Below are 22,479 nucleotides of genomic sequence, written 5' to 3'. Positions count from 1 at the left end.
TTGTGGTTTTGACTTACATTTCCCAGATGAATAATGATGTTGAATATGTTTTTCATGTCCTTATTTGCCATTTGTGAATCTTTTGTGAAATGTGTTCAGATATTTTGCTTATTTTGAAAAAATGAATAAAAAATTATTGAGTTGTACAAGTTATTTATGTATTTCAGATGCAGATATTTTGTCAGATATATATAGTCATGCAATACCATACAATGTTTTGGTCCACAACAGACTGCATAGACACTGGTGGTCCCATAAGATTATAAAGGAGCTGAAAGTGACATCTTGATGATCCTGACCCTGTGCACACCTAGGCTAAAGTGTATGTTCGTGTCTTTATTTTTGGCAAAAACATTTAAAAAGAAATAATAAATTTAAAATTTAAAAATAAAAAACAGCCTATAGACTGCAGATATAGAGAACAAAAATATTTTTGTGGAGCAGTATAATTTGTGTTTTAAGAGTAAAGTTAAAAATTAAAGAATTCAAGGTGAAAATGTTACAGTAAGCTAAGATTAATTTATTGTTAAAGAAAAAAATAATGTAGCCTAAGTGTGCAATGTTTATGTTATTATATAATGTTGTATATATTAATGTTATTATATAATTATATTATTATATAATGTTATTTTATATGATATAATCATATATAATTATATGTTTGTAACATATAATTATATTATTATATGTTTATATAATGTTATTATGCAATATTAAATAGTGTAACCCAAGTGTACAATGCTTCTATAAAGTCTACAGTAGTAGACAGTAATGTCCTAGACCTTTACATTTACTCACCACTCACTCAGTCACCCAGAGCAAGTTCTAGTCATGCAAACCCCACTCATGGTTAAGTGCCCTATGCAAGTGTACCATTTCTATCTTTTACATGTATTTTTACTGTACTTTTTTAATGTTTAAATGCACAAATACATACCATTGTGTTACAGTTGCTTACGGTATTCAATGCAGTAACATGCTATACAGGTTTGCAGCCTGGAAGCAGTCTATAGGCTATACAATACCATATAGCCTATGTGTGTGGTAGGCTATACCATCTAGGTTTATGTAGGTATACTCCATGATGTTCATATAATGATGAAATCGCCTAACAATGCATTTCTCAGAAGGTATCTCTGTTGTTAAGCGATGTATCACTATATATATATTGTGACTTATTTTTCTCCAGCTTGCCTTTTCCTTTTTGGAAGGATGTCTTTCAAAGAGCAGAAGGTCTTAATTTTGATGTTCTTTGTGAGTTTTTATAGTTAGTACTCACTCATGTTCTGTCCAAGAAATCTGTGCCCATCCTAAGATCATGAAGATTTTCTCCAATGTTTTCTTCTAGAAGTTTGTAATTTTAGCTTTTATGTTTGAATCTTAACTCCTTTTGAATTAATTTCTTTAAAGTCTTAAAAATTATGGCAAGGTATATATAACAAAATTTGCCATTTTAACTTTTTTTTTTTTTTTGAGACAGAGTCTCGCTCTTATCACCCAGGCTGTGCAGTGGCGTGATCTCAGCTCACTGCAGCGGCGTGATCTCAGCTCACTGCAGCCTCTGCCTCCCAAATTCAAGCAATTCTTGTGCCTCAGCTTCTGGCATTTTAACCATTTTTAAGTATACAATGTAATGACATTAACTATATTCACAATGTCATGAAACTGTTGTCACCATCTATTTCTAAAACTTTTCCATGGTCCCAGGTAGAAACTCTGTGCCCATTAAGCAGTAACACCCTTCTTCCCTTACCCCAGGCCTTGGCAGTCTCTGTTCTACTTTCTTTTTCTATGCATTTGCCTCTTCTAAATACTTCATATCAATGGAATCATATAGTATTGTTCATTTGTGTCTGGCTTATGTCACTTAGCATAATGCATATCTATATTAAAGTCAGTTTTGGTAAGTTATTTTTTGAACTTTATTTTAAATAGGTTGTAGAATGTATTGGCATAAATTGTTTCTGCTATTCTCTTATTATTCTTTTGCTGTCTTTAGATTTGTTGTGATAACTCATCTTTTATTTCTGATATTGATGATTTATGTTTTCTCTCTTTTTCTTCTTGATGTCTATTACTGTGGTTTTATTAATTTTATTAATATTTTCAAAGAACCAATTTTTGGTTTTGTTACTTTTTTCTATTTTCTGTTCCTAATTTCTGCTTTCTTTTCTTTATTATATTTTGAATTTAATTTACTTTTAAGTTTTTTTAAATTGTTTTTTATTATAAGTTCTGGGATACATGTGCAGAACGTGCAGGTTTGTTACATAGGTATACACATGCCATGATGGTTTGCTGCACCCATCAACCCATAATCTACATTAGGTATTTCTCCCAATGCTATCCCTCCCTGGACTTTTTAAAGTTTTTAATGCAGAGGTATGGATTAGTGATTTCAGGTCTTCATTTTTTGATATAAGCATTTAAAGGTATATATGTGCCTCTAAGCACTCCTTTAACTGTATTCCATAATTTGGTATGTTTGTCTTTATTATAGTGTAATTCAAAATATTTTCTAATTTTCTTTGTCATTTCATCTTTGACCAATAGATTATTTAGAAATATGTGGTTTCATTTCCAAATATTGGAAGATTTTATATTTTATTGTAGTTGATTTCTAATTTAATTCTGTTGTGGTTAGGCAGCATAATTTATGGAATTTCAATATTTTGAAATTTCTTGAGACTTTTTTTATGGCCTAGCATGTGGTCTTCTTGGTGAACGTGCAATGTCTGCTTGATTAGCTTCCCTGAACTCTAGCCCATGCCTCCTCAGCTTAGTGGAACTACTGTGCTCTGCTTGAACTCTAGCTGTCTGTGCCCTTGTAAGAAAATTGCTCCCAGGCAGCCGAGGAGGGAGCAGCCTGACTTTTGAGTTTCCCTTCTTTCTGGGTTTTCATTCTTGCATTACATGTGTCCCAGTGCCTGAAAACTATTACATCCTATATTTTGTCTATTCTTATGGTGATTTGTAGTAGAATGGCTAGTTCTCTTTTGGTAATGTCATAGTTACAGGTGGAAGTTTGCCAATCTTTAGGTCCCTGCCTAAAATCGAAAGTTTTTTTCTTTAGTTCTCACTGAAGACAAAGCCTGTACTTTTTACATCAAATGTAAAGCTGTAAAATTCTCATTTATTTCTACTTTCTTGTTTTCTTCTTTAGGTAACTCGACAGTATGTAAAGTTTGTTGTTTAACATGACTTTTGTCCCTGTTATAATCTATAGAACTGAATAATATTTACTTAAAAAAAGTTAGGTATCTTTTTCTCACTTTATTACCAGTTAAATAAATAATTTCATTTAAGGCTTTATCATAGGCAGTGACTGTTTTATCATTTTAAAAATCTATCTTACATGTGCAGCCATTTTAGCATTACTTTTCAATATCATTTACATTAAACCTATAAATTTTCCATTGTTTTCTGTGACTATTTTTAAACCATCGGAGGAGAGGGGAATCTGGCTAAATATTGTATATATACTATTACACTTTTAAGAACAATCCCACCATCATTCTATGTTTTTTTTTTTTTTTTTTCCCTTCTTTTTGGAGACAGAGTCTGGCTCTGTCACCAGGCTGGAGTGCAGTGGAGTGCAGTGGCATGATCAATTCACTGCAACCTCCCCCTCTGGGTTCAAGTGATTCTTCTACCTCAGCCTGCCAAGTGGCTAGGACTACAGGCGTGCACCCCCACACCCAGTTAATTTTTGTATTTTTGGTAGAGACGGGGGTTCACCATGTTGGCCAGGATGGTCTTGATCTCTTGACCTCGTGATCCACCCACCTTTGCCTCCCAAAGTGCTGGGATTACAGGCGTGAGCCACCCCACCTGGCCCTTTTCTCTTTTGAAGACAGTCTCGCTCTGTCGCCCAGGCTGGAGTGCAGTGGTGCCGTCTCGGCTCCCTGCAACCTCCGCCTCCCGAGTTCAAGCGATTCTCCTGCCTCAGTCAGGCTAGTCTCGAATTCCTGGGCTCAAGAGATCCGCCTGCCTCGGCCTCCCAAAGTGCTGGGATTACAGGCATGAGCCACTGTGCCCAGCTACTTGTCTTTTGAATACTCTGGTTTATTTTCTGTGTTTTCAATCTTCAGTGATAGTAATTGTGTAAGTACTTTATGTGTGCAGTTTTTTTTTTCCTCCAAATTTAAGCAGACTAGCTTATTTGTAGATTTTCTCTTTTTCCTCTTCTAAGCTCCACTTTCTTATTTTTCTGTCTATGTTGGGATCACAACTTGTACTCATTTTCAGTGATCTGTAGGATTTAAAAATAAGACATAGTTATATTCACAGAGTACAAAGTTTGAATATATTCTCATCAAAAATATAAAGCGTAAAAAATGGAAGTTTTGTATTCTTTTAAAAGTTATTTTTCTTTTAAATACTCAAAATTAATTTAAATAAGCTGAATTAAAATTTTTGTAAGTACATATTTTTATAAAAATAAATTGTAATTCTAGCATTAACTGTTCAACTATTTATCAGTGTAATAAATTGATTCCTTGCCTTATATGTGTCATTTCTGGACCTGCATATAAATACATGTACTAGTAATATGAATTCCTTAATTCTGCAAAATGTTCCTCAATTGCTGTGTGCTACTATTAGGAATAGTGAGCTAAATTATGAGTACCTTCAGAACTGTGAATTGGAACAGGAAGAAACCAAATAAATGGATGTTTGACTCTGTTAGGAGACAATACTTTCTTAGGAAAGGTATCTATGATATTGATGTTATTTGACAGGAAGGATATAACAGTTAATTTGTCTTGTTTTTTATTCTGACACCCTGTGCTGCTCAAATATTTCATAATCTCAGGCAGAGTTCTCTGAAGTTTGCAGTTTCACAACCCATAAATGGCGTTCTGGCATAGTTGCCTCTCTTTTAAAGGACATGGGAAGAAATATGTGGACAGAGGTTTTCCTGTGGTCTGAACTGTACAATTTACAAGAATGGATTTTTAGGGTTCCGCTTTGCCAGTGCAGAATCTTGTGACAGAGGAAACCCCATTTCTTTAATGAATTTGTTTTTTGTGTTTGTGTTATTTTGCAGGATCTTTAAAGTGAGAAGCCCATAGCAGAGGCCTTTTTTCTGGCTCTACAGTCAATAAATAAATGTATGAATGAATAAGAGAAGGCAGATGTTTCTTTTGCCATACTGCAAATTATTGAGCCCTGTCACCAGTCCCAGGGAAATGTTAGGCCTTCCTAGTCCTGGCAAAGCCACAGGAATATTGGCACAAATGGATTCTAATGCCACTAAATAAAGTACTCTGTGTGGGGTTGTGTTACCTGGAGGTAAAAGTAATATCTTCTTTGGTCAGATAAAGGATGTAAAATATGGCTTTCATTCTCTAAAAATCAAACAAATATTTTCTCACTTTGGCATTATTTAGGGAGCTCCGTGTTCTCTCTCCTCCACCCAGGGAGTACTGCTCTGCAATAGTACTTTTCAATATATGCAGAGCAGGCTAGAAAGAAATCCATTTGCTGCTGTTGTCAGAAATTTCTACTGAAAGGTAAAGCGCAGTGATTTATAGCATTGGAAACTAGAGTTAGACTGCTTCAGTTTACCAACTTGGCTGAAGACAGGAACACTTCTGGCTTGTATAATTCATATATAGGTAACCAGGTGCCAACATATTGAGGAAATGCTACTTTCCTACTTACGATTGGCATGATCTTAACCTCTCTGTGTCTTTAAAAAATAATAATAATTTTAAAAATAATAATAATGGAATAATAGTACATATATCATATGGCTATGATGAGTACTACATGAATATTAATGTGTAAAATGCTTAGAATAGAACCTAATAAATAGTTAAGCACTTAATAAATGTTGGTTGCTGTTATGTCATCATCATATCATTATTATTATTATTATTATTATTATTATTAGGTAGCCTAGTCTCGGGTGTTAGAGAATTGGAGAATATTGAGTAGAAACTTAGGATTCAGCTATAACTGCAAGCCTTAGCTGGGGATGCGAGGATAGACCCAAGGTTGGGGCTTTTGGCAACTGACCCTGATATCATCACAAGGCTTTCCAAAGTGGGAGCCAGTACTTGTTGAGAACTGCTAGATTTCTGAGGTGTTCTAGTTATCTTTAGGACCTGCTACTGAACTGGGGATTCTGAAAAAAAGAGGGTGCTGAGAGGGCTGAATAATTGGACTAATACATGGAGAGGAAAAGTGAGGGCCTGTAGCTACTAGGTGGGTGAGTTTGCTTGGGTAATTAGAACAGTGGCTTTCGAACTTTTTAGACTTTGACCTCAATAACAAATAGAGTTTACATTATGACCCATCACACATGTTCGCATTTGTATATTTGTATGTATTTCAGTAATGGATGTCATAAACACACATTTCACAAAACAGTGCTTACCCTTACTGTGTGCGAAGGACTAATATTTTCTTTTCTATTCTATTTCATTTGCATATGTACTTTTTGTGTGCAGGTAGTTTCCCTTTTTAGAAAATGTTGATCCTGACTTCCTAAATTGATATAATGTCTTACTAAAGAGATGTGACCCACATTTGAAAAAGCACTGGTTTGCCTATGAATTTGTCCTTTGAACATTACCCTAGAAAAAACAGTTTGATATGCTTTGTCATCTAGGTGAATGAGAGAAGCCCCTCAGAGTTGGCAGAGGCTCTGAAGGAGGGGACAAGACTTGCTTCTCTTTGGCTCTCTTAGCTGCCAGGGTTTAGCTCCACAGTTTACTTGATCACTTGGTTTTCTTGAGTCTAGGTTCTTTTTCTCAGATGGCTTCCTATTTGTTGGGACTAATCTCTTCCTTTAGACTGGGAGATTGCTCCAAGAGGGCAAGACTTTCAGTAATAGCTAACACTTTTATAGTGCTTTCTCTGTGCTAGGCACTTTGCTGTTTACATATATTAATCCTCACCACAACCTATATATTAGGTACCTTAATGATCTTCATTTTACAGGTGGGGAAACCAAAGCATACAGAAGTATGCTTAGCTTACCCTTCAATAGAGGTCTTCTGCAACTTACCTTAAACATTAATGGATGAAATTAAGCTAGTTTCTGGGCTTATTTTCTTAACTTTCCTTATGGCTTTTCTTACCACAAGAATGATAAGAGAGTAATAGAAATTGAATAAAAAATGGCACTGAACTTTGTCTGAAGGAGTACAGTTTAGATAAGTTGGTCAAATTCGGCATTTGAATAATGACTGTGCTTTGAGCCCTAACATTAAAGCCCTGTAGTCTTCCTTCAGGCTTGGGTTTGAGAATGAATAATGCTGCAGAAACGCCCACATAGTCTTCGCTCATTATTTTACCAGTTTGGGATCCTTAATCTTTCTTCCAGTCCCTTGCCCACTGCAACAGCTGTTTAGCCTGGCCCATGCCTTCTGGGTTAATAGTATTTCTGACACAGTGTGAGTTTTCAAGTTGCTATGTATAATTTCTGCCAGAGTCTTTACTGCCGCCAGGCCTCAGGGTTGGAGGTTGCAACTGATTTGTGGGGGAGGGAGTTTGGTGCTTGTCACTGACGCAGGAACAAGGTGCTTTCTGTAGCTCTGATTTGTTGCTGGCTGAGTGTGAATGATGTCAGGCAGATCAGAGGACAGCTGATTCATTTGGGATCTGGAACTTGTCACTGTCCCACTGCTGCCTCGTGGGCTCTTAGGTCTTTTGAGGGGGGATGGGAGGGGTGTTCTGAAGATCATGTTTTTGAAGAAAAGTACTTTAATTTTTACTGTAAGTTTGGGAAGCTTTTATAATTTCCTTTGGCTGACAGAACTGCATACCCCTTGTGTGAGAGAACTTCCTACCAAGACTCCAGTGTGAGAGCAAAACTTGAGTAGCCAGGAGAATGATGAAACGGAGGCGAGAGAGACTGGGAGCACCATGTCTGCGGATTCAGTAAGGAGGCTGGGGTCTCTATGGAAACTGGCAGATGTCAGGAAAAGAAAACTAATCCCAACTAACACAGCTTCGTTTATTTGGATGAAGACTGTTTTGGAGATGCCTGTCAGGAAGAGGGCTGAGCTGGCTTGATTAATTCAAGGTCAAAACAGTGGTCCTTGGCAGGGGCATATGAGGTTTCCAATTCCAGAAACTGAATTAGATGTCATTTTAGGGGTTCCTGAATACTTGGAGAACTGGGTAAAAAAATGAAGACAATTATTTTCTTGCCTTGAAAGCAAATGTTTATTTAAAGTTAGTGTCAAAGCTCCAAATACAAACCCCATGAATGTGAGAAACCAATGGAAACAAAAAGTACCTCCTCCTTTGACTAGAGAGGGTATTGTATTTCTGCCCATGGCCTGTCAGCTCAGGACCTCAGATCTGCCCTTGCAGATTCAAGCATGGGTCCTTTAGGGTGTGACCTCTATTTTTTTTCTATATTAGCCAATATAGAAATAAACTTTATTAGGTCAGAATATCAAAGCTGGGAGTGGAAGAAGGCTTCCTCTTCAGGGTGACTTTTCCAAGAGCAGCTCAGGCTTATTTAATGAAGAAGTGCCAAGTGAATTCATCAGTAAATTAGAGAACCAGTGAAAGAAGAGACCTAGAATCCATTTCACCTCAATTATCTGTCTTGAACTGCCTTTGTTTAACCCACAGGGCGAAGGGAGTGTACTTCAGATTTTCTTTCTGAGTCAAACTGCTTGCCCCGAGACAGACAGGTTTCTTCAGTGGGCTTCCTTTGTGATGTTGCCCTTCAGTGTCTGTGGATGCTTATTGATCAAATTAATGATTCTATTAGACCTTGAGAAACAGGATGTGTTTGAAGTATAAGGTTGGAGTATTGACACACTTTAAAAAAAATCTTTTATTACCATACTGACACAAAAGTAAAAGACCACTTAAAAACAGACTTCATCAACTAATGTGTTATTTAAAGTAAAGATCACTTGTTAACAAAATTAAAATTTTTTAAATGGAGCTTGTAGTTTAAGAAAACTTAAATGGTCAAAAATCATGGTTCTGTTTTTGTTTTTGAGAGTGTCTTACTTTATGGCCCAGGCGGGAGGGCAGTGGTGCTATCACAGCTCACTAAACCTTGACCTCGTGGGCCCAAGGGATCCTTCCACCTCAGCAGCTGGGACCACAGGCATGCACCACCAAGCCTGGCTAATTTTTTAATTTTTTTGTAGAAATAAGGTCTCTCTATGTTGCTCAGGCTGGTCTGGAACTCCTGAGCTCAAGTGATCCTCTTGCCTCAGCCTCTTAGAGTGCTGAGATTACCATACCTGGCAAATCATGCTCTTCAAATGTTGGTACACTGCTGTTGGTAATCGTTTTATCTGTTTTACTGACTTTGAGTTAGAAAAATACCCCCTGAGGAGCTAATAAGTAGTTTGTATATCACCTTTTCCTTTTTCAAACAATCCTTTTTAGACTCTAGACCCATTGTATAACCAGTTTGCAGAGTAGTAATTAGGGGCAAAAAGAAAATGAAATTTGCCGGCCAGGCGTGGTGGCTCACGCCTGTAATCCCAGCACTTTGGGAGGCCGAGGCAGGCGGATCACGAGGTCAGGAGATCGAGACCATCCTGGCTAACACGGTGAAATTCTGTCTTTACTAAAAATGCAAAAAATTAGCCGGACGTGGTGGCGGGCACCTGTAATCCCAGCTACTCGGGAGGCTGAGGCAGGAGAATGGCGTGAACCTGGGAGACGGAACTTGCAGTGAGCCAAGATGGCGCCACTGTACTCCAGCCTGGGCAACAGAGTGAGACTCCGTCTCAAAAAAAAAAAAAAAAAAAAAAATAGAAAATGAAGTTTGGCTTTCATAGATTTTTACAATTTCAATTATATATTGAACAAAATGTCTAAACCTCATTTTATGTGATAAGACCTAAGGCTTCAAAATTTTGTACAAACATATTATTCAGGTTAACAAGTAAGTGCTGTCTAATGTTCTAATTAGTTCTAACTTATATATATGAAGGAGCTTAACTTTGAAATAGTTCTTTGGAAGAGTGAAAATTCTTTTTGAAAATGAGAAATTAAAATTAACATTTTTACTTCTTTTAACTTTAAAAAAAATGTTGAGTTTGTGGAAATGTGGGCATAACTGTAATTTTAAATAGCTGTTTGCCCTCCTATTTTCTATCCTGTTACTACCCCATATTGTGTACCTACCTGAGAAGTAAACTGAAGACCACTAGAGTGATAATGACTAGGAAAGTGAAGATTTCCTTTGAATATATGTAAGTAAGCACAAGTAGAATGTCACTGTATCCATATTATAAACAGTCAGAAATAACAATACGAGAAACTAACAATGTTATCATTTTGAAGTAGATCAGGTACTTATGTGATACTTAAGTAATTTTTTTACCTTGGAAATTAAATAATGGTTTGTGTATAGAAAGCCATGCCAATAAGATAGCAAATTAAATATTATGAATATTATTTTTATTATTTTTATCATGTGTCAGTTCTACTAATGGTAGCAAATTAGAAATCTGTATTTATCACCTGTTTTCAATCTAATGATCTTATTTATTTAATAATCTTCGATAGGACTTAACATATCAAAATGGCTAGATTGTTTTTATGGGAAAAAATAACCTGGGAATCTAAACTTTAAGTAGAAGCAAAATACATAGTTAACTGACATTATCTGATACATTCATCAGAGAAATGTTAGCTAAACAAATTGGTATTATTGTTGATATAATCAATAATTTATAAACTATTCAGAAAGTTTTACTCTTAGGGACATATACATTTCTTTAGGAAGTTTTAGTCATTGAATATTAAATATTAACTGTTGCCTACTAATTGATGTAGTAAATTTGCAGTGTTTGGTTTGCCCAGAAACCAATTCTAAATACATCAGGCTGGGCACGGTGGCTTACATCTGTAATCCCAGCACTTTTAGGAGGCCGAGGTGGGTGGATCAGTTGAGATCAGGAGTTCGAGACCAGGCTGACCAATGTGATGAACTCTTGTTTGTACTAAAAATACAAAATTAGCTGGGTGTGGTGGTGCATGCCTGTAATCCCAGCTACTTGGGAGGCTGAGGCAGGAGAATCACTTGAACCCAGGAGGTAGAGATTGCAGTGAGCCAAGATCGTGCCATTGCACTCCAGCCTGGGCAACAAGAGCAAAACTCCGTCTCAAAAAATAAAAATAAAAATAAATAACAAATTTGTTGAATAGCCAAATCTTAAATGTTGTATTTTAATTTTATGGATTAAGTTTTCATCTCTGTTGTCATCCTGTACCAACATTGGTACTGAAGTATGATATTGGAGAATGATTTTTGACCACTTACTTTTCTTGAGCTTTTTGCCTAAACCAAGCCACTTTGAATATATTTCTTTTTGGTTGAAAAGTTATCACTGACCTTGTTTTTTTCCTATTGCGGTACCTTGTCAGAATCTCTACCCTTTGCCGAGGAGCTGAAGTAAACCAGCACATGTTTTCACCCACATCTGCTCCAGCCCTCTTCCTCACTAAAGTCCCATTTAGTGCTGATTGTGCTTTGGCTACTTCTCCTCTTGCCATTTTCCTGAACCCACGAGCCCACAGTAGTCCTGGCACTCCTTGTTCCAGCCGCCCACTGCCGTGGAGGTAAGGAAACTTGCTGTGAATCTGGGCCTTGACAATTGCTTCTGGCCAAATAGTAAAACCCATACCTTACTCCTTAATAATGGGGAGAAATGGAGTAAGAGTCTTGGTTCTGTCACAGAGAAGAGTAAAATAAATATCACAGATTTCTGTTGTATTCAAAATGTCAGGAGAAAGGAGGGTAGGCTATCAGTACTTGGATTTTTGAGGCTATTATAAGTTGTGTGCCCATCCTGACCATTGGACAGCCTTGTGAACTATGACCTGTGACCACCCCATAGCATGGCAGAGTGCTAGAACTCTTAGGAGGTAAAAAAGTTCAAACCTCACATTTTACACTATGGGAAAATCTGAGTCCAAAACAAGTTAAATGGTTTGTTCAGGTTGAGGAAAATAGCCCTTCTCCCATTTCTTTCTGCCTTCCTTTTCTTATATTCAACATTATTTGATTACGTACTATCTGCTAGGACACTGTTTTTGGCATGAGAAACAAAGCAGTGAACATATCAAGCAATAAAATCCCTGTCCTCAGGGAGCTTAGATTCTAGTGGAGAAAGAGAGACAAGTTAATGAGTAAATATGTAGCATAACGGATAGACATAGTGCTTCTGAGAAAAATAAAGTAGGGTAAGAGAATGTAGAGGCCAGGGCTTGACATTTTATATAAGGTGGTCAGGGAGGTCCTCAGTGGTAAGTTGACATAAAAGACCTGAAGGAAGTCATAGAGCCTGAATGGTGATATCTGGAAGAGTGTTCCAGGTGGAGGCAACATGAAGTGCCAGGGGCCTGATCTAGGAGCTTGCTCCGTGTATTCTTTGTGCAACAGAGTCCAGTGATACTGGTACAGAATAAGTTAGGTGGTAAGTGTTGGGAAATGAGGCCTGAAGTGTAGTGGGCAGCCAGATTAAACAATTTTGAGGCTTTTTGAGATGGAGTTTCACTCTTGTTGCCCAGGCTAGAGTGCAATGGCACAATCTCGGCTCACTGCAACTCTGCCTCCCAGGTTTAAGCGATTCTTCTGCCTCAGCCTCCTGAGTAGCTGGGATTACAGGTGGCTGCCCCCACGCCCAGCTAATGTTTGTATTTTTAGTGGAGACAGGGTTTCACCATATTGACCAGGCTGATCTCAAACTCCTGACCTCAGGTTATCCACCAGCCTCGGCCTCCCAAAGCGCTGGGATTACAGGTGTGAGCCACCACTCCTGGCCAGGACTTTTGTTTTTATGCTGGGTGAGATAAGTAGTCACTGGAAGGTTTAAATAAGAATGTCATGATCTGATGTAGATCAAAAGATCACGCTGGGCTGGGCGCAGTGACTTGCACCTGTAATCCCAGCAGTTTAGGAGGCCGAGGTGAGCGGATTGCTTGAGTTCAAGACCACTCACAAGTTCGAGACCAGCCTGGGCAACATGGTGAAACCCCGTCTCTACAAAAAATGCAAAAATTAGCTGGGCATGGTGGCGCGTGCCTGTAGTCCCCGCTACTCTGGCAGCTGAGGTGGGAGGATGGCTTGAGCCTGGGAGGTGGAGGTTGCAGTGAGCTGAGATCACAGCACTGCACTCCAGCCTTGGAGCCAGACCTTGTCAAAAAAACAAAAACAAACAAAAAAACCCACTCTGGTTATAGTTAGAAGGCCTCTAGGTAAGAGACAATGGTTATTTGGACCCATGATGATTGAGATAAGAAGTGGTCAGATTTGGGGATTATTTTAAAGGTAGAATTGATAGACGAGGAAGAGATATCCAAGGATTGAGCTCTGGGGCGTTTTAGAGGTTGGGGCGATAGTGAGGAATTAGACTAAAATGAATTAGCTATTCATTCAGGAACAAGGGCTAGGAGAAGTATCTTAGAAGCCAGTTGAAAAAAAAATGTTAAAAAAGGAAAGTGAGATTGATCAGTAGGTATTTGTTAAGCTTTTTGTTAGAGAATAGTAACCAGAAAAACCAAAAGTTTAAGTGAAGCACAATGTATCACACAGATTTAAGTGACATTATTTGATACAGGAGCTTAAATTCCACAGACAATTTGGGACAGTGATAGACTGACATAGGACAATGTTAGAGGCTAACTCTCTCAGAAGGCACCTCTTCTAGACGTACTAGTGCTTGGCGTATGAGGCTGAGAAAGATTTTAAGTTGGGTAGCCCCCAAGATGTACCCAGTCCTGGCACATGGTTTTGAGTATCTCTTGATGACTGTGGTCTCAGAACGCACAACCTGGAGCGACATCTTACAGCTTTGGAGCTTGTTAAATTTCATGGAAACTTGTTAAATTTCATGGTTTTTTTTTTTTTTTTTTCGTAGACTTGCTCACATGTGTGGTCACTGTATTAGTGCTTCATTCCATTCTTCTTTTGTATCCATGCCATGCAAAGTGCCAGTTCATTGATATAACAAGATTATTTTAGATTGTTGTTTGCTAGATATTTTTATATTCCTTTAAACATTCTTGAGAATCTGGGATGCAGTTATTTTAGAAATTGTTTGATCCTTTGAAGGAATACTTTTAGGCTTTGTTTGGTGAGACCAGGGCAGCACTTGAGGCTAATTTTTTCTTACTACTGAGGCAATACTTTGAGTACTCTTATTTGATGCCCATGTATTGTGAGTTTTTCCACTCAGGCTGATGGGAACATGAACAATTCTGCGTCCTTTGTGAGCTCTGAAGAGGGTACCTGCTCATGTTCTTGGATAGTTTCCTTATCCACATATGCTGATAGATATTCAGCTAAAAACTGAGAGGAAGCCCCTGCAGATCTCCAGAGTTCCCCTCTGTATATCTCTGTCTTCTCTGGTACCCTGCTTTGAAAATTCTAGCCACCTTAGCCTCCCCAAGTTCTCAACTGTGTCTTCTCAACTCAGGGAGACTGCTGGACTCTGTTTGAGTACCCCCTTTTGCTGCTTCCTAGACATGCCGTCTTAGGGCTTATTTTACATGTTTCCCATCGGTCCAGTGTCTGCAAACTATTGTTTCATATATTTCATCTAATTTTTTTGTTTTTAAGGTGCAAGGGTAAATCTGATCTCTGATTCCCCATAATGATGAGAAGCAGAAGTCTAGTCTTGCTAATATTTTGAGCTCATGCTTCTATCATCAGTTGTTCTTATTGCTTTATGAGATTATTGGTTGACTGATTCACATTGCATAAGCCCAATAGAAGCAGATTCTTTTAAAATTGTTTTATCTTCCTTAGTCAAGAAAAGTTGGAAAATGAAATGTGAAAAGAATAAGAATAGGTAACATTTACTGAGCATTTACTATGTCTTAATATTTTTTAAATGACTTACATTTGTTAAATTTAATTCTCAAAATGCTCTGATGAGGTGGGTGACACATGTTCATTTTTTTTCGATGAGGTGGATAATCTGAGTAAATCTGTTTTATAGATGAAGACACTGTAGTACAGAGAAGTTAAGGAAGTTATTAATAAGTAGTAGAAACTACCATTCAACCCCACAGTATCTTACTCCAATGTCTGTGGTGTTTTTGTTTGTCTGTTTGTTTTTTTGAGACGGAGTCTTGCTCTGTCACCCAGGCTGGAGTGCAGTGGCGCGATCTCGGCTCACTGCAAGCTCCACCTCCCGGGTTCAAGCAATTCTCCTGCCTCAGCCTCCTGAGTAGCTAGGATTACAGGCGCCTGCCACCACGCCCAGCTAATTTTTGTATTTTTAGTAGAGACGGGGTTTTACCATGTTGGTCAGGCTGGTCTCGAACCCCTGACCTCGTGATTCACCTGCCTCGGCCTCCCAAAGTTCTGGGATTACAGGTGTGAGCCACCGCGCCCAGCCTATGTCTGTGGTCTTAACCCCTCAGCTGTTGTTACGGGATCCTGGGAGGTGTTGCTTTTCTAGCTAGAAACCTCTGTGGCTGGTGGCGCTTTTGCCTGAGCTTTGCTCAGGCCTGCTGGGCCCACTTGGCCCGGCAGGCTGCACTTGGCTGGAGCTACCAGCCTGGATCCCACGCCTCCAAAGAGACTGGAGTGGAATGGTGAAGGGTGTGTGAGCAAGCGAGCATAGGGTCTGGCCACTGCACACAGTCAGGCATGCCACCTGCTGCAGCAGGGCGGCCAGCTCCAAGGGCTGGCATGGGTGCTAGCTCACTGTGAGGCTGCATCAGGACCAGGCGCAGCGCAAGCAACTTCCACAGCTGGCACAAGGGAACGCGGTGGTACCCAGAAACTTGGAGACTTCAGGAGCCACCAGGCCCCAAAGCAGGAGTCACAGCTCAGGCTCGGGGAGCTCTCAGGTCCGGTCTCTCCGAAGGGCTGCAGCTCTTCTCTCCTTCTTTCTTCTCCCCTTCTCTCTTCTCCCCTTCTCTCTTCTCTCCTTCTTGTCGCCCACAATGTGGTGAGCAAGGGGCATGTTTCAGCTCTGTTTGTATTATAGCTCTTTTGGCCCTGCCATTCGGTGGGTCCTGAGTTCTCGTCCTGCATCCAGAAGGAATGAGGTACACAGACAAATATAGAGTGAGCAAGACAAAGGGGAACTTTATTGAGTGATATAATAGCTTAGAGGGGACCCACAGTGGGTAGCTCCTATCTGTAGGCAGGTCCTCCCGTTGAGTGTTCAGCTCTCAGCAGAGAGGAGGTCCTGGAGTGGATGGCTCCTTTCTGCAGGCAAGTGGTCCCATTATCTCCCTATGGTCCCTCCCTCCTCTCCCCAAGCCTGGCTGAGTCCAGGGGTTTTTATGGGCCTCAGAGGGGAGGAAGTGCATGCTGGTTGGTCCATGGGCAGCCATGGGTGGGCCCAGGGAAAAGCACCACAAGTTGCCCTTGTGGTTTCTGGGACTGGCGACCCAGCCCCCAGGCTTCAGGTTTTCTGTGGCTTGAAGGTGGGTCTTTACTGTGGACCAGCTTCTTTCCACCCAGGAGCCTGTCTGCCTCCTGCTGCTGTTCATGGTGCCCAGGCTGTTCATGCTAAGGGGTGCCTGCAGGCCAGCACTGGGCTGTCCTCAGTGTACCCCTCAGCCTCCTTCCCATGCTTGTCAGTGCCCAAAGCTTGAAGGGGGCCAAAGTGGCAAGGGGGTTGGCATGTCAGCACTGCCCCGAGCATGTGCACACTCAGCTGGGCTGTGACAGCTCCCGGGCTGGGCCCCAACTTTGCTCCGAGGTTGGAGTAGGCACCGACAGAGGGGAGAAGCCAGGTAGCGGGAGCAGACGATTCTGAGCCTGCGAGGGGCAGGGGCCTTCCTAGGCCTGAGAGTTCAGAGATGCCTGGGTCTGAAGCTGCAGCAGGGCAGTGGTGGCTGCACCCAGGGGACTCCCACCCCACCAACTCGGAAGGGGTGGGGCTCCCACTTTTCCCTGGCTCCCACCGACTCTGTAGAGCATGCAGCCCTAGCTCCACCTCTTAGCAGTCTTGGGCAAGGGCTCCAGGTCCGATGCATTGTCCCGGGCCAGGTGCTGGGCTGCTCCAGCGCATCGAGTCTGGTGCTCCTGGTGGTGGCCGTGCCAGTTGTTTACATGGTGATCTGCTCCATGGGGCTGGCGAACAATGTGGGCATGCTGTACTTGCTGCTGTGGGGTGCCACTTTCACTTCCCACCCTGGGCCCCTGAAGCATGGCGCCAGCTCAGTGTCTCGGGCCAGACCCCTATGCTCCGTGTGCAAGTGCGGGACCACCCTGGGCCCAGCTCCGCCCTAGTGCCCCTTGCTGCCTGTTCCTCTGTGCACTTCTCTCCCACTGGTGGACGGCTCAGCTCAGCCTGGCCCAATTGTGGCAGTTCCCAGGGGTGGGTTCCCAGGGCAGTGAGCTTGTTGGGGGGCATCCAAAGGAGGGTTCCAGGGACTGCCCACCTTGGCGTCTGCACCAGAAGACCCGTGTCCTGCGTCTGTGCCCCACTGCAGCCGGCGTCACGGCAGTGACTGCTTCATGGCAGTGATGGGCTGCCGCTGCCATCACTGTAATGTTTCTGATGAACCATATGCAATCGAGAATTTATTTAATAAATTTACAAACTCTGAGCACTTACTAGCTCCCAGGCACTGTTCTTAGCACTTTAAAATGTAAAGGTCATTTGCTTCTCACACCAGTTCTGTGAGAGAGATTATCATTGTACTTATTTCACACAGGAAGCGAGGGTGCAGAGAGATTAAATAAATTGCTCAAGATAACACAGCTGTATAAGTGGCAGAACTGGGATAGAAACCTGGGTAGTCTGGCTTCAGAGATCACATTCTTAACAACCACACTGTTCCATATCTCCATTTGAGATATTATCATTATGTAATATCATACGTTCTGAACCAAAGTAGTTTTTGCAGCCTTGGGTCTTTTCCCAAGGTGATGTATTAATAACATTGTTTAATAAATCCTCCAATCCTGGGGGTGGGAATTGGTATTCCCACAGTCTGTTGTCACTTCTAGGTCATTACCTGTATTACCTTCTTGTAAAAACTCTGTTCTTTTTTTTGAGACAAGTTCTCACTCTGTCACCCAGGCTGGAGTGCAGTAGCATGATCTCAGCTTACTGCAACCTCTGCTTCCCAGGTTCAAGTGATTCTGCTGCCTCAGCCTCCCCAGTAGCTGGGATTACAGGCACCCACCACCACACCTGGCTAATTTTTGTATTTTTAGTAGAGACTGGCTTTCATCATGTTGGCAAGGCTGGTCTCAAACTCCTGACAAGTGACCTGCCCACTTCAGCCTCCCAAAGTGCTGGGATTACAGGCATGAGCCACCACACTCGGCAAAAAAATCCCTTTGCCTTTTTAGGCCTGTATCATTCCATTTTACCCCTGCTCATTACTGTCATCTATTTAGTTTTGTTCTCTGTACTCAAATTCACAGTCCAGGACAGAATCTGTGCTTAGTGAAAACGGTGATGAACCTCCGTTCTGCAACATCCTTATGATGAACCTCTCTTACTCAATTTATTAAGCAAATAAGCAAGTAAAGTAGAAAGATGAGAAAAATGGTTCCAGTAAACAATGTGCATAAGTGAAGAACTGAAAATTGAGTGCTACTGGCAGTGAATTTGACTCTGAGTTCCAGGAGAGAGGGAATTAGGAGGGGGGACTTCCAGGGGCGGGTTCCAGAGACTGCCCACCTCGCATCTGCACCTGAGGACCCGTAGCCTGCTCCTATACCCTACTGCAGCCAGAGTCATGTCATTGGCCATATTAGGATGTCTTTTTTATCTCTCTCTCTTTTTTTAATTTGATGAGTATAACTATTATAGGCTGAATTATGTTCTACTAAAATTTGTATAGGTTGAAGTCCTAACCCCTAGTAACGCAGAATGTCACTGTATTTGGAGATAGAATCTTTACAGGGGCAATTACGGTTAAATGTCTTTGAGATAGATCCTAATCCAGTATGACTTGTGTCCTTACGAGAAGAGGGGATTAGGACACAGACAAGCACAGAGGGAAGGCCATGCAAAGACAAAGGGAGGTAGCCATTTACAATCCAAGGAATGAGGTCATAGAAGAAACCAACCCTGCTAATACCCTTATCTTGGACTTCTAACTGAACTATGAGGAAATAAATTTCTGTTGGTTGAGTCACCCAGTTTGTGATACTTGGTTATGTATGGCAACCCTAGTAAACCAACACAGCTATTGAGGCATTTGGCTGCATTGCCCCAGAGGGTTGGAAAACAGTGTCCCCTTGCATCATAGTGTAGTGAGGACTAGCCCTGCTTAAGGTCTTAAGCCTCTTTATTGACTGCATATTAGGGATGGTCTTAGGACCTTACAAATTGTTGCCCATAATAATTTGAAGGACAATGAAGATACAGTTTTGAAATGATACCCACTCTAGCTCTGTAATACATTGCATTTTATGCCTTGATTGGAAGGAATGACTCTGTTATAAACAGACATTGATGCTAGCTCTCAAGTGTCTCAGATGGGTATGATGAACCTTAAGAGGCATAATAAATTTCATTGTGATTTGGGTTGAATTAAATAACCACTAATCTTTAGTCCATTTGCATGTCTTCTAAGAAAATGATTCCAGAGTATTGATTGGTACTCAGATGGGGTTGTTGCATTTTTAGAGTAAGAGTGCTAGATTGACTTTGTGTTGTAACTGGTGTCCTTGAAGAGAGGAGGCAGTTGTGTGTCTGGCTATTCACTGGCCCAGCTGTAGGCCTGCTGGGGAGAGAAGTTTGATGTTAACAACTTAATGGAACACAGAATGACTTAGGTTTTGAATCAGTTTTGAATTGCCATAGACTTTGTCAGCCCTGAAGTAGGAGGGCTTGCAGCAGGAAATCCTTACTAGAGTGATTTTTATATTGGAAGCATTCTAGCTTTAGCTTGCTTACTACTGCATAGGAATTCCTTCCATACAGTGTCTAGAAAAAAGCTATTTAGCCTTTGCTTGAACATCTTCAGCAACAAGCAGTTCACTCTCAAAGCTTTCATCCATTGGTACCGATTTAGTTCTCTGGCGCCTCCTATGTCACAGGTATGAGAGACTTTTGGTAGACTTGTGTGGCAAATGGACAGTTGTTCCTTTGGGCCTCCTCCAGAACTAGGCAGCCTTTGAAACCCCTTTTTGGTAGTGTCAAAATTATTTCCTGCCAAAGAGAAAGCACTGTTTTCATTTTACCAACACCTGCTTTTCTTGTCTTGTCTTTTTTTAAACAACTGCTTTTCAGAGTAATTTCAAAAGAGGAACATCTCCCAGAACTTGTTCTTATCCTGGCCCTGCTGCATAGTGGTGGTAGGCAGATTACTTCACTTCTTTCTAACTCAGTTCTCTACATTATTAAAATGGGACTCACAATAGTATTTCAAGGATTATAGTAAGAATTAAGTGAGTCAGTACATCTACAATTGTTTAGAATATTACCTGGGCTCCTAGACTGGTTATTTTGCTGCTTCCATTGTTGGGAAACTCAGATGTTGCTAATTCTTAGCACTTCATTTTGCTTCCATTACTTTTTTCTTTGCTTCCATTACTTTTCTCATATTCTTATTTTCCCTTGGATAACTCTGTGTATTGCCTACCATATGTCCATACTGCAGAAGCTCCATTACTGGCTTAGGTGAGGCAGTGGCAGCTGGGTGCCCTCCTGCCCTCTCATGCATTCTCACTAATTGTTTCTGCTGAAAACTGGCCTGTTGGGGCTCAGCAGGACATGGACTGAAATGAAAAACACTTTGAATTACATTCTTTCTAAAAGACCATTTTTTTGGCAATGAGGAAAGTCCATCAAAACGGTTTTAAGATATTTCATTTCTCCTCTTACAGCAGGGAAAGCGCGTCTTGAGAGTATCTTCAGAAGAAGTGATTCTCTTGTTAGAGAAGGGAAGGTTTTTTTATTTTTATTTTTTCATTGAAAAGGTAAAATAATAAAGACTAGTAGCTGTGCTTTAACTTCAGGAACCCTTATATGTGACAGATAGTTTTTCATAGACCCTGGCTCCAGGTGACCCTGAATGAAGATATAATTCTGTATGGCTAGATGCCAAATGGTTGCTCTTGCCTATCGGGGCAGTTCCCCGATAATCACGTAGGTTTGTTTCTATTTTTCCTAAGCGTTGGCCGGCTTGAGAAATAAAGGGACAGAGTACAAAAGAGGGAAATTTTAAAGCTGGGCGTCCAGGGGAGACATCACACATTGGTAGGATCCGTGATGCCCCACAAGCCACAAAAACCAGCAAGTTTTTATTAGGGATTTTCAAAAGGGGAGGGAGTGTGCGAATAGGTGTGGGTGACAGACATCAAGTACTTAACAGGGTAATAGAATATCACAAGGCAAGTGGAGGCAGGGCGAGATCACAGGACCACAGGACCGAGGCGAAATTAAAATTGCTAATGAAGTTTCGGGCACTATTGTCATTGATAACATCTTATCAGGAGACAGGGTTTTGAGATCAACCGGTCTGACCAAAATTTATTAGGTGGGAATTTCCTCTTCCTGATAAGCCTGGGAGTGCTATGGGAGACTGGGGTCTATTTCGCCCCTTGCAGCCTCAACCATAAGCGACAGGCCATGCCCAGGGGGGCTGTTTATAAGCCGATACCTCCAGGTGCGTATTCTCTTTCTCAGGGACGTTCCATGCTGAGAATAAGAATTCAGCGATATTTCTCCCATTTGCTTTTGAAAGAAGAGAAACGTGTCTCTGTTTGCCCTGCTCACCGGCAGTCAGAGTTTAAGGTTATCTTTGTTATTCCCTGAACAATTGCTGTTATCCTGTTCTTTTTTCAAGGTGCTCAGATTTCATATTGCTCAAACACACATGCTGTATAATTTGTGCAGTTAACGCAATTATCACATGGTCCTGAAGCGACATGCATCCTCCTCAGCTGACAGGATTAAGAGATTAAAGTAAAGACAGGCATAGGAAAGCACAAGGGTATTGATTGGGGAAGTGATAAGTGTCCATGAAATCTTTACAATTTATGTTTAGAGATTGCAGTAAAGACAGGCATAAGAAATTACAAAAGTATTAATTTGGGGAACTAATAAATGTCCATAAAATCTTCACAATCCACATTCTTCTGCCATGGCTTCAGCCGATCCCTCTGTTTGGGGTCCCTGACTTCCCTCAACACTTGCCTAAGAGCAGGAAGCTGAAGCTTTCTAGGATACTTCTGTTTCTAGAACTAGGAAAATTTTATTTACTAAATTTAACATTGTATTATGGAAAAATCTCAAAAATGTTCAAAAGTAGAAAGACTCATACTACATCCCCAGTATCGTCTACATTGTCAGCTCATGGTATACTATCTCATCTACATCCCCACCTATTTTCTTTCTCTGTCTCTCGCTTATTTTGAAGCACATCTCAAATTTTATGTCATTCCATCTGTACATATTTGTATCTCTAAATTGTAAGGACTCCTTAAAAATGTAATCACAGTATTATAACCACACCTAAAACAATAGTTTATCAATATCATCAAATATCCAGTTTATGTTCAAATTTTTTTTGCAGTTGGTTTTTTGGAATCAGTAGCCAAAC

General features: G+C 40.6%; 1 protein-coding gene across 10 annotated transcripts in view; it reads left to right on the top strand.

Moving 5' to 3' along the window:
• Positions 1 to 22,479, top strand: part of MAST2 (microtubule associated serine/threonine kinase 2) — a 231,660-nt gene that overhangs the window by 105,404 nt on the left and 103,777 nt on the right. For 3 of the 10 annotated variants that reach the window (XM_063665163.1, XM_063665170.1, XM_063665165.1), the window contains exons 3-4: positions 7,769 to 7,893; positions 11,368 to 11,562. The exons of the other annotated variants lie outside the window; for them this stretch is intronic. In XM_063665163.1, the coding sequence (XP_063521233.1) occupies positions 7,844 to 7,893; positions 11,368 to 11,562 (245 nt within the window). In that variant the 5' untranslated portion in view covers positions 7,769 to 7,843. The remainder of the gene's footprint in view (positions 1 to 7,768; positions 7,894 to 11,367; positions 11,563 to 22,479) is intronic. 10 annotated transcript variants of the gene reach the window in all.

This window comes from Pongo pygmaeus, chromosome 1, assembly GCF_028885625.2.
Source record: "Pongo pygmaeus isolate AG05252 chromosome 1, NHGRI_mPonPyg2-v2.0_pri, whole genome shotgun sequence".
Classification (NCBI taxonomy): domain Eukaryota; kingdom Metazoa; phylum Chordata; class Mammalia; order Primates; family Hominidae; genus Pongo; species Pongo pygmaeus.
This window is presented reverse-complemented; position numbering and strand designations above follow the sequence as displayed.